Source organism: Baudoinia panamericana (assembly GCF_000338955.1).
Source record: "Baudoinia panamericana UAMH 10762 unplaced genomic scaffold BAUCOscaffold_5, whole genome shotgun sequence".
In the NCBI taxonomy this organism is placed as follows: domain Eukaryota; kingdom Fungi; phylum Ascomycota; class Dothideomycetes; order Mycosphaerellales; family Teratosphaeriaceae; genus Baudoinia; species Baudoinia panamericana.
In genome coordinates this window covers 1,091,850-1,106,207 of record NW_006911261.1, presented here as the reverse complement: position 1 = coordinate 1,106,207, position 14,358 = coordinate 1,091,850, and the positions used below count along the sequence as shown (strand labels likewise).

The following is a 14,358-nucleotide window of genomic DNA, read 5'->3' as shown; positions in this document are numbered from 1 at the left end:
TCGGGCTCAGTGGAGGCTTAGACGTGCGCTAAGCCGTGATGATCCGTGTCACGTGTTCGGAGGATCTCACTTGACGTAGGCGCAGACGGAACTTTAGCCGACCACCTGGTCACGATTGGCAAGACGCGGACAGTGATTCGTTGTGCCATGGAATGCAGCGACGATGACTGGATTCGCAGTAAGTCTTGCTCTTGTGATCAATTGCGTACAGCAACGCTAGCTGGGAGCAAGCGAACCATCGACCCGCGAGTATCGCTGATTGTTGCATCGCTTGCACAGTAGCTCATGGTGCTTGCTGTGTCCCCGTGGTCATGGATAGTCTGGGTGGGAGGAGTCAAACATTGAGCCTTGCTGTGATTGCGGTCAAGATCCGGCACGGAAGGTGCTCCCGCTAAGTCATCGTTCGGCGTGTCTTCGGTGTTTTGTAGCTGCGTGACCGGGCATGGCATGATGATCGTGGAGTTCCAAGCTATGCCGGGCGAAGCATGACCATAATGTGGCACGCTTTCCTCACAACTGCTTGCCCATGAACTTGCGCTTCTGGAAGCTCAGCCACCACTGCCATCATGTCAGCTCGGACGTAGTACTCTCCGTGGAGCATGAATGAAAACTCACCTTGCTCGGCGCACCTGTGCCGTCCATGTAGACTCTGTTCAATAGCCTTGCAGCCAACTCTTGCCGCACTTGCATAATATACTGCCTTAGAACCTCCGCCTCATTGCGGTCTCTGGGTGGTTCGAATGCCTGATTTAGCGGGAAAGCCGCATCGCCGGGGATCGCGAAGTTCGTGTCTAACGCCGTGTTCATGACAGCTTTCTCTGCATCTCGTCTGTTGGTACCGGGCCGTATCTTAGACAGTGCCTCCGACACGAACAGGATACCGTAGATGAGAACTCGATCTGCAGGACCCTTGATCTCGAAGTTGCGGAAGAAGGTGTTCGCTCGGAAAAGCGACAGTATCTCGTCTAGAGGGTCGTATGAGGGATGCGAAGGCTCGATATCGAGTTCTGTAACGTCGCTTAGAGGCGGAAGCTGTTGCGCCGGCCCGCGAGTTCGTGTTCGTAGCGGAAGCAACGCAAAGTTGCCAATGACCTGCTGATTCGGCTCGTCCAAGAAGACGCTGTGGTAGGCAGGCATTGCAATGGTGACTTGGCCTCGAGGCTCGGTAAGTTGGGTCGTCTCCGAGCGGTCGGGCGGTAGACAGAAGATTCTCGGATACTCGCGTGCAATCACCGAGTCGGCTTATCCAATGGTCGTTTTGTACCGGTAAGCGGGATTGTAGATATTGTTGTTGTTACTGCCTCGAACATTCATCGCCCGCTGACGAAAAGTGTCTGTGCAACCCCGCCCCCACATCGCCTTCTCCTTCTTCACAATGACTTCGACCAATGCATTGCCACCAGGCGAGGAACTCCGTGCCGGTCTTGCTCGCGATGGCTTTGTCCTCATCCCACGAGCATTTTCAAAGGCAGAGGTTGGCCGCTTCAAGAAAGCAGCGCAGCACGCCACCGAGCGGGCTCGAGTTGGCGACTGGCCCTTCGTAAGGACGGTGCCAAAGCAATTCCCACCATGGCCACTTAACGAAGTAGGATCAAATGGCATATGGGGCGTCCAGCATCTGCTGCACCCTTTAATGCCACCACAAGATCGTGAAGTCTTCGCTGAAAGCTACTTCTGCGACACAATGACAGCTACCGTTACAGCTCTCTTGCAGTGCTCAGAGAAAGACCTGGTCATGGAGCTGTACAATATGCTCGTTTGCCCTCCACGAGACTTTGCGCTGCGTTGGCATCGCGATGATATTGGCCCGCAAGTCTCGGCAGAGGAAGAACGGAAGCGTCTCGCAGAGCCCATGATGCACGCTCAGTGGAACCTCGCACTTTACCCTGATAGCTCTCTGGTAGTGGTACCTGGCTCTCACAAGCGTCCAAGAACGGACGTAGAGCGTAATGCAGATCCATACGAAGACAACATTCCGGGACAGCAGGTCGTTCAGCTTAATCCGGGAGATCTTATGTTCTACAACAACAACATCCTCCACCGTGGCGTCTACGATAGCAAGACGGAACGGATGACATTACACGGGACGATGGGGTTGAGAGGTGCGGATCCGGCACGAGCGCGCAACATACTGCAGCATGGTGTCGGAGACTGGGCCGCTGATTGTGACTTCGGAGACTTGCCGGGCGGCATGGCTGCTCTAGCGAAGGGCATGCAGGAGAGCCTGATCCAGATGGGTACAGAACGTGATGTGGGCTTCTCGCAGGTAGATGAATGATCGTAATATTCACGTCTGTGTACCATCGCCTGCCGATCGCTTCCGGCCTGCTCGTTAAGTCAGATGCCCAAAATGCCAAAGAACCACGTAAACATCCGAACGGCGCAGAGGATACCGCCCTCGTCCAGCGATGTCTTCAGCGCCTTCGTTCCTGGCGCACTCTGCTGCATTGTAAGGAGCTTTGATGACAAATCTAAGGTAGGCTGCGCCGCACACAGACTGCCCATCGAACACAGCCCGTTCACGTGAGAAACGCTATTGCGTGGTCTTGTCACCTCGTCACGGGGGTCATAGTATCTTTCTCTGCTGAGTGCGTTCGTGCAGTAAAAATCATTCTCCCAAACAGGCTGCTTAGCTAGCATGCCGGCCTGGGTATCAATTCGGACATTTAGACAAAGAATGCTCTAAGTTACTTACGGTTGGACAACAGTATGGAAGGATCGAAATGTCGTCGGACATCTTTTCCTCTTCAGAAGGATAAGAAAAGCGCTCAGCAGCCCTGTTCAAGTGGCGCAAGATGAGCGGTAGCATGGGAGCATGGCAGGGCCGTACCTATTGCCAAGTGTAGGGGATGGAGATGCAGCACACATCCTTCGGCATCGGCACATATGTTGAGTCTGAGAGTCTCTGCCATAGGTCACACTCGCGTATCCTGGTCGGCTATCTGGAGCAAGGCGGATTCTGCTGGCGAATGTAGCCCGGCGTTGTGGCGACTGCAATACACTGTTGGCTGCACGGTCCAGTGTGGACCAGGTCTAGGAGTGCCGTTCCGAGTATACAACGTTTGACGTACTAAAACACCCTTTTGCAGAGATTGTGATGCGATCCAGGCTTCGTACTCATATATGGATTTGTCCTGTTGCCTTTTGCGGCTCGATTGGCAGACAGTATGTCCCGTTCGTCCCGAATGATGGTTACATGCTACACTCTTCACAGTGCCACAGTGCCCATCTGGAGGTTTCTGGACTAGGACATCTTTAGTGGTATTGAGACAGGAGAAATGATTAGGTGCGATTTAAGGTTGATGATCAATCGAGCACTATAGGCACAGTCCGCTGATCAGGCGCTTATTACGTGTCAACGCTTGCGTCATCTCCGCAAGCGGCCCATTGGACGAGCCATTGACGATCCGATCTCTCTCCGCCGACAAACACAATTTGGGATTCGAGGACTCTGGTGATTGACTGCTTGGATACTTCGCCTCCCACCTATGACCCTCGCGACGAGACTGTGTGAAGTCCGGTCGTAGCATCCACAATCGCGAAAGCAACGCGATCGTCGATCGGTCGGGCCAAAACGCGCTGAAGGTTCAGAAGCAAGGCGTGTCAAGTCTGGGCGCCACAACCGGCAAGCGAGTGTCTCAGCCAATCTTTGCCCTCCCACGCCACGGACGGAAAACTCCCTTGCGTGTCACCCCGGCTGCTGCCAAAATCGGTAGACCCAAAAGCCCCGCTCCGATATCCAGCTTCTCGTAGAGCAGAACTGATGTCTCATTCTCGAGCTCACATTTCCTTCTGCGTATGTCGTCGGCAGCATTGCTCAGTGTAGAGACCTCTTGTATGAGCATGAGAGGAGCGGATAGCACATTGCAGGTATGTGGCAACCAGCATTGCAAGCATTTGCTACGGTTAGGTGTCCGCCTACGGTGCTCCGTGCGTGGGCGGCGCGCCTACCATGCTTAAACGTGGCAGGCGCTTCAATTCAAGGATGGAGGGCTGATGAAGACAGCAGACATACGAGTAAAGCATCGCCAACAGAACACAAGATCTGCATCTATACCGCACTATTGCTGTCGACGCGAGACATTTGGCTACACGAACACAGCATCCACAACCAGGCTCGGCAAGCAAAGCGTAAGAGTAGAAATACCTTGCCGACGCGTCAAAAGGATATCCGCGTCCGTGGAAAGATACTGGACGGTGCATGACATCGGACACGATGGCGACGACGCGTCGCCCTTCGCAGCTAGACGTGTTCCAAGACTCAGACGCGTCTTTCTCAGCTCGTACAGATGCTGAGGTCGAAACGGCACTTCTCAATGCATTGCGGCCACTCGGCGATGCCTCGCACAAGCAGAACGTACAGCTCAACCCCACGACAGGCTCCCAGTCTGGCTCTTCGCCTACCAAGACGGACAGCTCCCCACCAAGACCGTTGAGTTCGCGCGGCTTGAGAGATGTGAAGCTACCGCCTCCATCCCAACCAGTCTTCCAGACGGACTCGCCTCGCAAGAATGCTAGATTCTGTCCACTTTATCCGCCTCCAACGCTCTTGACGGAGAAGTCACTCTTCACGCAGTTTGCAACGGCCCAGTCTTTCGACAAGGAGAACTACGAAGCCACAGGCTTCACTCCAATGCCGCCTCTACCATATAGCGGCGACATTGACTACGTTTACCAAGCTCCCGCCAAGCGCCCGTTAATGGACACGGTTCCACACCTAGATCGCCCAAACGTGAAGAAGCAAAAGCTTGAACGAGACGATCCTTTCGAGCTACCAGACCCGAGCGACATGCCCCCAGTGTACGACAACGGCCAGAAGCCGACGCACAGCTACGCCGAACTCATTGGCATGGCCATTCTGCGAGCGCCCAATCGCCGCCTCACATTGGCCCAGATATACAAGTGGATAACCGACAACTTCTCCTTCTACCGGACTGCAGAGTCTGGCTGGCAAAACAGCATTCGCCACAACCTTAGTCTGAACAAGAACTTTGTCAAGCAGGAGCGACCTAAAGATGATCCAGGCAAGGGCAACTACTGGGCCATTAAAGCAGGCGAAGAGCGTCCCTTTCTCATTGGAAAGAAGAACCCCATGCGGCGTAGTTTCATCAACAGCTCTGATGGCTTGCAGAACGACCTTGCCGGCTTTCGCCCAGGTGCAGCACCCGCCATCGGGCAGTTCACGCTCGCGCCCAACCCAGTCCGTAGGGTGGAAATGAAGCATATCGACTCAGCCAAGTTTCCGGACGATGGAGACTTCTCATCAGATGGCACCATACCAGCATCTGATGTGGACATTCCAGAGGATGAGAAAGACGATGCTGCTGTGATGCCTCCACCTTCCTCGCACTTCCGATCGTCGCCGCCGCCGCAGGAGATTGGCTCATCGCCGCCGGCAATGGCAACGCAAACCTTGCGTGGAGACACGCCACCTCCGGTCCCGACTTTCCCGTCGATGAGCCGATCGCGTGGTAGCAGGCAGAAGTTCGCCGCAGTCAACGATAGCGGGTACTGGTCGTCAATAGAGTCGTCGGCCGCGCGTGGCGCTGCACATGTGCTTACATCAGAAGCTGACATTGGTCATCCTCGAATCAAGAAGGGACGTGCGGAAGCGGAGATTGCGCGCATGCGCAGCTCATCCTTCGATAGCCCTACCAAGGATCGCCTTCGGACACAAAGACGTGGCTCTGAGCTTGCCTTGTCATCGCCCCTCAAGGATGACAACCCACTTACGCCGGCGGTTGTGTTTAAGCGCCCCGCCAGACCACCACCATCTATATCCCCAAATACGAATCTTCGGAATCACCGCAACCGCATGAAGGCGCTCCTTGGCTCCCCGGCGAAAGTGTTGAGCCCATTGCCCGAGACTAGCACATGGAGCCCGGCGTTCAACCTCGTCGAGGACAGTCACGTCGGCCTGACACCTTTCCGCTCCCCGTTTGTGCAGTCGAAGACGCCTTGGAAGCCTAACAGCGACACGCCAGGCGGCAGTATGTTGAAGAAGGCGTTTGACATTTTCATCGACGCGCCGGAAGAGGACCTTACTGCTCGTGGCTCGCCGGAGAAACGATCGGTTAGGCGCCCATCGCTCGCTCGTGCGGTGACCAGCACGGGTATTCTCGCAGACATTACTGGCAATGCCAAGAACAACAATCTAACCTTGGCGTCCCCGGGTAACAGCCCCTTCTCGCTGTCGCAGTTCCTCGCCAAGCCAGGCCCGCTGCGCTCGCCGGCCAACCTAGGCTCGCCACTCAAGCAGTGTCATGAGCCGCCTACAGCAGACTTGAGTGCCGGAGAACTCGATTGGCCCTATGAGGCTGCTTGTGGCGAGAACCTCCTCCCGTCCGCCGTCGTCTCGAATGCCAGCGCTGCTGCTGAGCTTTTCGGCGTGCATTTGTCCAGTGATGGCAGCGAAGAAGGCATTGACATCTTCCAAGATTTTGGCAAGATTGGCCAAGCTCCTGCGGCAGTCAATGTGATGCCGGACCGCGCAAACGGTAGTCCCATGAAGCGGACGGCCATGGGGCCACCGGCGCGGCCTGTCCGTCCAGGCATGATGAGGAGCAACACTAGCCGGTGGTAGAAGCACCGAGCCGAGGCTGCGATAGCAGTGTTTCACCGCTGTAAGCCTTGGAGCAGGGTTGGTCGTCACTCACGACGGCGCTGATGACTGGACGGCCCTTCGTTGGACTGAACTTTACCTCGGGTTTTCTGGCCGGATACAGCTGAGATTGTCACTTTGGTACAGTGTTCATTGCTGTGCACGACTTATGTTACGAACTGCGTTGCTTCTGCTGATGATCTTGACGGCTTTATGACAGGAAGAGTTGGCAACGCGAAGCTCGATGGGAGATGTATTGTTTCAAGAGGGTATCTGTTCGCATGCTTGATTCTTTTGTAAACGAAGATCCAAACTGGCTTAAACCGGTTTGCGGTTATCCGTCTTCTTCGGTCTGAGGGTCGTCGCCAGCGTCATAGTCAGCGCCTGCATTAGCGTCCTCTTCGCCTTCTGCATCGTCGACATCGACATCCATTTCGGCCTCCGCACCTTCGCCTCTCGCGTCTTCGTCATCATTAGCCGCATCACCTTTATCATTGCCTTTCCTGCCCTTCCCGTTGACCCCGTTCTCCTCGCCAGCAACCGGGAAATTGAGGTACTTCCAGTCCTCGATTTCCTCGATGACACTGCGCAGCCTATCTCGCACGCTCTCCACTGCGAAGCTACCCAGCAACAGTCGGAGCGGCGGATACCGACAGTGACCCAGCTGCCAAACCAACTCCGCCGACTTGACAGCCGACGAGGGCTGCCTGTCGGCCAGCCATTGCACGACACGCCTTGCGTGACCGGCTGGCGCGGTCTCCGTGTCGTATGGTGGTGACGGCTTCTTGACGAGAAAGTGTCCGTACCGCTTAAGCTTATGCGCAGCACCTACGTTTGATATTGAGGCGTCCAGGGCTTTGTCGTCTAAGCCTGTGGGCTCATCCAACCGTACGTGTCCCGGTTCCACCAGTGTAGCCTTGATGCCGAAAGCGTCGATCTCGTAGAGCATGCTCTCGATCAGACCCTCTGTAGCATACTTGGTCGCGCAATACGGCCCGAGACCGGGCACGCCTAGGGCGCCGGAAGTGGAGCTGAAGATAAGGTAGCGGCCTGCGTTCTCCCGTTCAGGATCCTTCCGTTTGACAGATTGGGCTCGAAAGTACGGCAAGGACAACTGGATGATATTCAGGGTGCCAAGGAAGTTGGTTTCGAACTGGGAGCGCAAGTCGCAGGTGTCTTGATCCTCGCAGGCGGCAATTACGCCGTACCCAGTACAACTACACAGGACTTAGCATGCGCCGAGGAGTGTGAGAGAAGAGGGTCCTGATCTGTCTTACGCTTACTTCACAATAATGTCCACCCTTCCGAAATGCGCTATGGTACGGTCCAGTGCTGCTTTCACTGTATCCCGCACTCGGACATCGCACAGCAGGCCCAAGCATCGCTCATGCCAGCCCTGCATTTGCGCCATGGTGTTCTCCAGCGTCCTCCCCACAGCTGCGACATTGTCGCCATGAAGCAAAGCAGTCTTCACCAACGACCGACCAATCTGGCCGGTTGCGCCAAAGACAAGCCATACCTTTTGCGTGGGCGGATTGGCTTCGGATGGTGGATCCGTGCTTCCTGGAAGGTGGAGGCGAGGGTTAGAAGCGAGGATGATGGAGGGTGAGAAAGCGCTGCAAGGCGAGCTAGCTGCCATTGAAGGCGTCAGTGGCTACATGGTTCGTGAGTGCAGATGGATCGTAATAAGCTCTTAGGAACTCCGGGCCCGAAGGTTGGCCGTAGAAGTTGCTCCCGCCCCCGCTCTTACAATGCTTTGCAAAATCACCGCCCATCTGTGGGGTCTCTCGAAACTCGTGTAGTCACTGAGGGCACCATAACGCGCAGTTATCATCCAGTCTAAGCAACGGATACTGATCAACTTATTTGTTACAGCTGTACTTTGTATTTAGAACGTTTTTATAGCTATGTTCGACGTGTTACTGCTCCTAATAGCCGCCAATATATAGTCACCTTAGAACATCCTAACCGTAATTTGGATGTCGGATCACGTGACTAGTTTTCATCCAGCCTTTAGGCGCTATATCTAGTATTACAACAATCTGAATATATAACAAGTCAAGCAAACGACAGTTGTATTGATTTGGCACTATACGCGAGATAATATAGCTAGTCTCCGGTAAATTGTGAAGATACCTAGCTTTCTTACGAATTAGACTCTATAGATAGCTGGTGTTTTTGCAAAGCATTGTAGGAGGTTACTAGTATTTCCTGTAGTGTTAAGATAGCTATACGATGTTTGTATAGTATATCGGATAATAAGCTGGTCTTATTCATTGTTACTACTAGATCAGAACCAGCAGATGTTCGGCGACTTGACTCTGCAGAGAGTGAAACCTTAGATCCACAGTTGTTCTGAGCGTACCAGCCGAATGAGAGCAACGCTTGAAACTCAACCCAAAGAGGATCATTGTCTGACCCCAGCGAGGTGCCATACAAATAACACGATCAGTCCCAAGAGACACTTTGGAAGTATACGAAGTCGACCTTGACCCTGTACCGTAAGTACCGACAGCATTTCATTCTGCTGCCGCTCCATTCCCAGCCCTAGCTCGTGCCCAATCTGGCAGCGATCATCTGACCTACAAACTTTTACTACGAGGTACTTTCGTAGTCCCCGCTTGCACCACCTCAGCTGCAGCGCAATCAAGATCACGGCAATACACTAACAATCTTGCCAAGTCCAGCATACTCCGGCGGAATGCGCGCATGCACAAACGCACCCGAGGCCAACAATATAGCGATAAGGTTGTACAAAAACGACCAGGTGGAGTTGAGGGAAATGCGGTGCATCGCCGCCCGCGAAAGGTCCAGAGCACAAGGAACCCTATAAGGCACGGACGTACGAGAACGACGTCGGCGGCATTTTGCGCCATCTCGCTACCACTGCTCATGTGCACGCCAATATCTGCTTGAGCCAGTGCGATTGCGTCGTTCGTGCCGTCGCCGCAAAAGACGATGCTCCCCTTTTCCTCCGCCTCAAGGTTCTTTAGGCACTCCTTTTTACCTGCTGGCGAGCATCTAGACCTAACATTGCTCGGAGGAATCTCTAGCTTAGAAGCCAGGGTTTCCGTGGCGCCTGCGTCGTCTCCACTAACAATTGAGACCGCGATCTTGCGCTTCTTCAGCTCGGCGAGGACCGATCTGGTTTCGGAGCGTATGCTGTCGGAGAGTCCAAAGACGGCTTCCGGTTTGTCATTGATGGTGACGCCGAAGACAGTCAGTCCGATGTGGACCAGGACTTGAACCTCCGGCAATTCATGTAGTGAGAGCCAGCGGGTGTTGCCGCAACGAGTCAGGCCGCCTGCATAGGTGCCCTCAACGCCCTTACCAGTGATCGACCGGACGTCTCTGATCTCGGCGGCGTGACCAAACTCCGCCCGCAGATATGACGAGATTGCCGCCGAAACCGGGTGGTTACTGTTCCTTGCTAACCCAAGTGTTACAGATCTGGCAAGTTGTTTGTCCGCTAAGATGACCTCTTCTATTACGCTGAGTTCACCTTCAGTGAGAGTACCAGTTTTAACGAAGACCTCGTGCGAGACTCTTGGCGCGCTGTCCAATGCTAAAGCCGATTTAAAGATGACCCCGTGGTTGGTGGCTGCGCCGCCAGCAACAGCGGTCACCATAGGAATGTAGAGACCGATTGCACAAGGGCAAGATACGATAAGCACGGAGACCCCGTAGGTGATTGCAGTGATTGACTGCCATGCCCCCGTCTTGTTGCCGAATAGAAATGCCGATCACGATCCACACCACGAAGGTCGTGGTCGTGAGTACAAGGACCACCGGGACAAATACCCGGCAACGATACCAACCAGTTCTTGAGTCTTCGGTTTTCAGAATTTGGCTTCGTCCACCATTGCTGCAACCGTGCTAATTGTGTTATGGCCAGGGTGATTTGTGAGGCAAACGACGGTGACGCCAAAGCCATTGATCGAGCCCGCAATGACGGCTGAGCCAGGGTGCTTTTCCACGGGTAGAGACTCTCCCGTTAAGATGGACATGTCGACTTCCGTCGCACCTGTGACGATGATGCCGTCTGTTACAACGCGTGAGTCAGGAGGAAAGCGAAACAGATCTCCATGCTGCAGAAGGCGAGCATCGATCTATTGGTTGTCGCGGCCTTCAAACTCGGAAAGGATAGCTGTCTGATCCTGAAGGGACCTCAAAGAGACTGACTCAACCGCCTTCAGTCTTGCAAAAGCGCTTACTAGCCGCCCCACCATGACCAGGGTAACAAGGAAGGTGCTGGTCTCCAGGAACTCCCCGATCGGCAGTGGACGGCTTATCACTTGAAAAGCGAAGGCGATGATGAAGACCATATAGGCCGTCGAGGTGCTGAGGACAATAAGCAGATCCATCTCGATCACGTGCGTAAAGATTAGCGATCTGAACGCACCGATGTAACATTGGCTCGCGATAAGGAACTGTACGGCCGTAGCTAGTGCCAGTGACGCTGCGCCGTATAATATCGGACGAAGGACGGCGGGGCCCGGGCTAGGACGAGGACGGGTACGGTGAGGGCATCAGAGACCAGTGTGAGCCAGGGAGGATGTCGGACATGCTTCTGTCCATTTTCAAGGTCTAATGATACCTTGGGAGCAGCGAGTTGCAATTCAAGCCCAAACAAGTTTCCCACAACAGCTCTTGCCCAACGATTGCAGGGTCGAAAGTGATGCGCACGGTGCGCTTGTCCATGATATTCAGCTGCATAATGCCCTTCGGGTATTTACGCTCGGTGAAGGCCTTCGCATCGCCGTCGATAACGACATCAAAATCTTGTCCTTTGCTGCTTGTTTGCTTGCAAGCAAAGCCATTAGACTTCTGAGCAGGGTGTCCACATTCACTCACGTTTGTACAGCCCGTCGTATTGAGATCTCCGCCATCTTTGATTCCGCAACCTATCGGAACAGCCGATCTTGACGAAACGGTTCCCGTCCATGTCTTCAGAGCAAGTGGTCAGTGAGCTGTTCGACCGGCAAGCTGCTGCAGGCCTTCCTCCTCCGCAGCATAGCTCCAGATTGCGGGAAATCAGCTCTTTGCGGAGGCAGCCAACTTTCCTCACTAAATCTGCGAAGTTCTTGCGCACCCTGCGCGAGTAGTCAGTGCAGGCACTGAGTTTGCACTTGCCGTAGTGTACCTTCAGGTTGGCCGGAGCCTGTTGCAGCACAGAAGCTTTAGTACTGGTGGAGTCAAGGGTGCGCAAAGATAGCGTACGCGCATCGCCGCAGCAGAGTGTCTCATTTACCCACATCTTAAGGCGCACTAGCGGTCCGCTAATCTATTGATGCAGGCTTTTAGAATTGTTGATAGGTCTTTTATATAGCTTGGGAAAGATTTAGAAGTAGTGTAATGTACTGCACTATAGGTTTGGTTCTGGGTTTATCCTTTAGCTACATACTATGAAGAACTAGAGTCAATCATATAAACATCATTAGACATCGGCTAAAGTAGTAACTTTCTATACAGTCACATGAAAGTGTTTGCTATTCACGCTACATGGCAGCTGATATAAGTAATTAGAAGCTTAGAAGTGGGTGTAAGTCATATAGCACAAAAGACTATCTTAAATTGCTCTACACGACGGCGCGAAACTCTCAGTATTATTGCAACGCTTCGTAGCTGAGCCGCATCGTTTGCTCCGGCCAGGCTCCCGCGCGACCACTGGAGCGTCCGATGAGCAATGACTGGAGGACGGCATGTTATTCAATGTGCTGTGCGACATCTCATTGGTGTAGGACGGGGTTGCCAAGTTGATTCAAGGGTGCACGGCATTCTGTCGCACGAAATCAAACCGAATCTACCCCAGGAATGATTGCTCCTAATGCATAGTCTTACCAATGCATCGTGCTTCCGGGGCATGTTGCCACGAGCTCATTCTACCTCCAATACATCTAACAAGCCGTGGCGCAATACTAAATGTCTCACTCCCAACCTCAAGAACTATCATTCGGGGAGCATAATGCATAGATTCAAAAAGACAGGGACTTTGACAAGTGGATCCATGATACTCGCGCTTGATCGAAACCAGGATCACACGGAGTAAGCCTGTCGAGGATCGTAAGAACATGTAAGTGAGGAGAACCTCTTCGTACCACAGTGTGTTTGTCGCGGTCTGGCAGCCAATAGCGTGACAGGAGGCGCCCTATCGCGATGGTAAGTAGAATGTCCGAGGGGACGGCAGAGCCGCCGCCTTTCGCCAGCGCCGTCTTTCAAAGTGTACGGAGCGCCGGCTTACAACCCATCAACGTTAACGCCATTGACGACGTCTCCACTCATCATGTTCCTCGCGTTGCCCTCTCGTCCAGCATTATCTCGGTCCTTTTTCCCGTCCTCGTCTGCACCCCGCTTCGACTCCCGCGCAAGGCGCTCGCTAAACCGGTCAGTGAATAGGTCGAAGTGCTGCTTCATAATGATGGTATATTTCACAAACTCCTCCATGCAGTCTACCAGTCTCTCACGGTTGCCAGACGGCATCAGTCGGCTGCCTCCCTCAGCTCCCACGTAACTATCGTCACTTGGGTCGGCGGCATCGGTGAATTGAGTGTATGCTTTAGGGAGAGAGGATTGATTGGGAATACACCACATTCTCATCCAACGGCCTAAGATCCTAAGAGAATTCACAGTATTAAAGGATTGGGAGCCGCCGGAGACCTGAGCAATTGCGAGCGTGCGTCCCTGTGTCGGTCGTACGGAGCCGGTGCTTAGTGGGATCCAGTCAATCTGGTTCTTGAATACGCTTGTCTTGTACCTGTGTCAAAATATGTGTCGGAACCTAGAAGGTGGGGAGTGGGATATACGCACCAGAGTGCCATGTTGTTCGGGCGATACCCAGATGTGACCATCACTCCACCTGCTTAGGTTACGCAGTTCTTGCACTTTAGCGTGGTCGTGCTGAATGTCGTCCTTGACGGGCAGGCCGGTAGGATCGAAGATTCGAACGTCGCAACCCAGGCGGAAGAGAATGCGCGCGCACTCAAATGCCAGCAGGCGTGAGTATGACCTACTGCGCAGGCTGCCGAACAGCACCATCACTTTCAGCCTGTCACCGCTCGCTTGCAACAGATCCGCCTCTGCCATCTTTAACGCGGTGCTGAGCTCCAGCTTGGCCACCCAATCGCTGGTTGCCACATCGTCGCAATGAAGGAATGGCCTGTACTTCGTGCGGGTGGCGTGGTCGTCTTCGTGCTCACGAATCGCGAGTGTGCGCAAAGCGTATGTGTGGTCCGGCGGAAACTCAACAGTTTTGCGAAGGACCTCTGTATTGTTCAAATCACCATTGATCCGCACGCCGGCCGCCATCGAGGCTGCTCGCGTGAAGTGTGCTGCGGTGTATATTCGCGTCTGAATGCACGTCCGGATGTTCATCACCACGACCACGGTCGACAGGAGCGTGCCAAACTGTCAGAAAGCAGATGTCGAGTAGCGGTCAGGGTAGAGAGATGCGGATCGATAGGCCGCTCATGCTGGTGACGCGCCATTCTTACGCCCACCTCTTTACAACATCTTTGATGCGCCGGCAAGTGCAGATGAGGTTCCGCGCTCTGTAGAATTGTTTCGGACTTGGCCGGATTGATACCGCCAGCGTCTGATTGGACGAGTCATTGGGCTTCAATCGAAACGGTGACATGCCAGGGCGACGTTCCATCGTGATGCGGAAGCTCGACAACACTGTATTTCCCGTTGACGATAAGCCCATGACATATCATACTTCCGTTGTCGTCAATCGCTGCAGCGCTGGTCGCGTGGCCGCA

General features: G+C 53.9%; 7 protein-coding genes across 7 annotated transcripts; 2 read left to right on the top strand and 5 right to left on the bottom strand.

Annotated features, from left to right (window-relative positions):
- Positions 1–510: 510 nt before the first annotated feature.
- Positions 511–1,137, bottom strand: BAUCODRAFT_121891 (uncharacterized protein; the record flags this gene model as incomplete). Its single annotated transcript, XM_007677630.1, has 2 exons — positions 511–558; positions 616–1,137. The coding sequence occupies 2 exons, from the start codon at positions 1,135–1,137 to the stop codon at positions 511–513; spliced, it is 570 nt and encodes a 189-aa protein (XP_007675820.1).
- Positions 1,138–1,298: 161 nt separating this feature from the next.
- Positions 1,299–2,308, top strand: BAUCODRAFT_452436 (uncharacterized protein). The gene has a single exon (XM_007677629.1). It carries the CDS (start codon positions 1,376–1,378, stop codon positions 2,276–2,278), a length of 903 nt encoding a protein of 300 aa, XP_007675819.1. The 5' UTR covers positions 1,299–1,375; the 3' UTR covers positions 2,279–2,308.
- On the bottom strand, positions 2,309–2,778 carry BAUCODRAFT_452437 (uncharacterized protein). Its single transcript, XM_007677628.1, has one exon. The coding sequence runs from the start codon at positions 2,638–2,640 to the stop codon at positions 2,338–2,340; it is 303 nt and encodes a 100-aa protein (XP_007675818.1). The 5' UTR covers positions 2,641–2,778; the 3' UTR covers positions 2,309–2,337.
- A 1,018-nt stretch (positions 2,779–3,796) lies between these two features.
- On the top strand, positions 3,797–6,759 carry BAUCODRAFT_451965 (uncharacterized protein). The gene is made up of 2 exons (XM_007677627.1): positions 3,797–3,870; positions 4,010–6,759. Exon 2 carries the CDS (start codon positions 4,202–4,204, stop codon positions 6,581–6,583), a length of 2,382 nt encoding a protein of 793 aa, XP_007675817.1. The 5' UTR covers positions 3,797–3,870; positions 4,010–4,201; the 3' UTR covers positions 6,584–6,759.
- A 176-nt stretch (positions 6,760–6,935) lies between these two features.
- Positions 6,936–8,240, bottom strand: BAUCODRAFT_69150 (uncharacterized protein; the record flags this gene model as incomplete). The annotated part of the gene is made up of 2 exons (XM_007677305.1): positions 6,936–7,818; positions 7,885–8,240. 2 exons carry the CDS (start codon positions 8,238–8,240, stop codon positions 6,936–6,938), a joined length of 1,239 nt encoding a protein of 412 aa, XP_007675495.1.
- A 992-nt stretch (positions 8,241–9,232) lies between these two features.
- Positions 9,233–11,942, bottom strand: BAUCODRAFT_130579 (uncharacterized protein). Its single transcript, XM_007677626.1, has 9 exons — positions 11,745–11,942; positions 11,581–11,694; positions 11,456–11,548; positions 11,199–11,428; positions 11,004–11,031; positions 10,816–10,942; positions 10,462–10,643; positions 9,629–10,320; positions 9,233–9,608 (listed from the first exon to the last, which is right to left on the bottom strand). The coding sequence occupies exons 1-9, from the start codon at positions 11,856–11,858 to the stop codon at positions 9,605–9,607; spliced, it is 1,584 nt and encodes a 527-aa protein (XP_007675816.1). The 5' UTR covers positions 11,859–11,942; the 3' UTR covers positions 9,233–9,604.
- Positions 11,943–12,342: 400 nt separating this feature from the next.
- Positions 12,343–14,187, bottom strand: BAUCODRAFT_33149 (uncharacterized protein). The gene is made up of 2 exons (XM_007677071.1): positions 13,409–14,187; positions 12,343–13,348 (listed from the first exon to the last, which is right to left on the bottom strand). The coding sequence occupies exons 1-2, from the start codon at positions 13,904–13,906 to the stop codon at positions 12,839–12,841; spliced, it is 1,008 nt and encodes a 335-aa protein (XP_007675261.1). The 5' UTR covers positions 13,907–14,187; the 3' UTR covers positions 12,343–12,838.
- Positions 14,188–14,358: the final 171 nt, after the last annotated feature.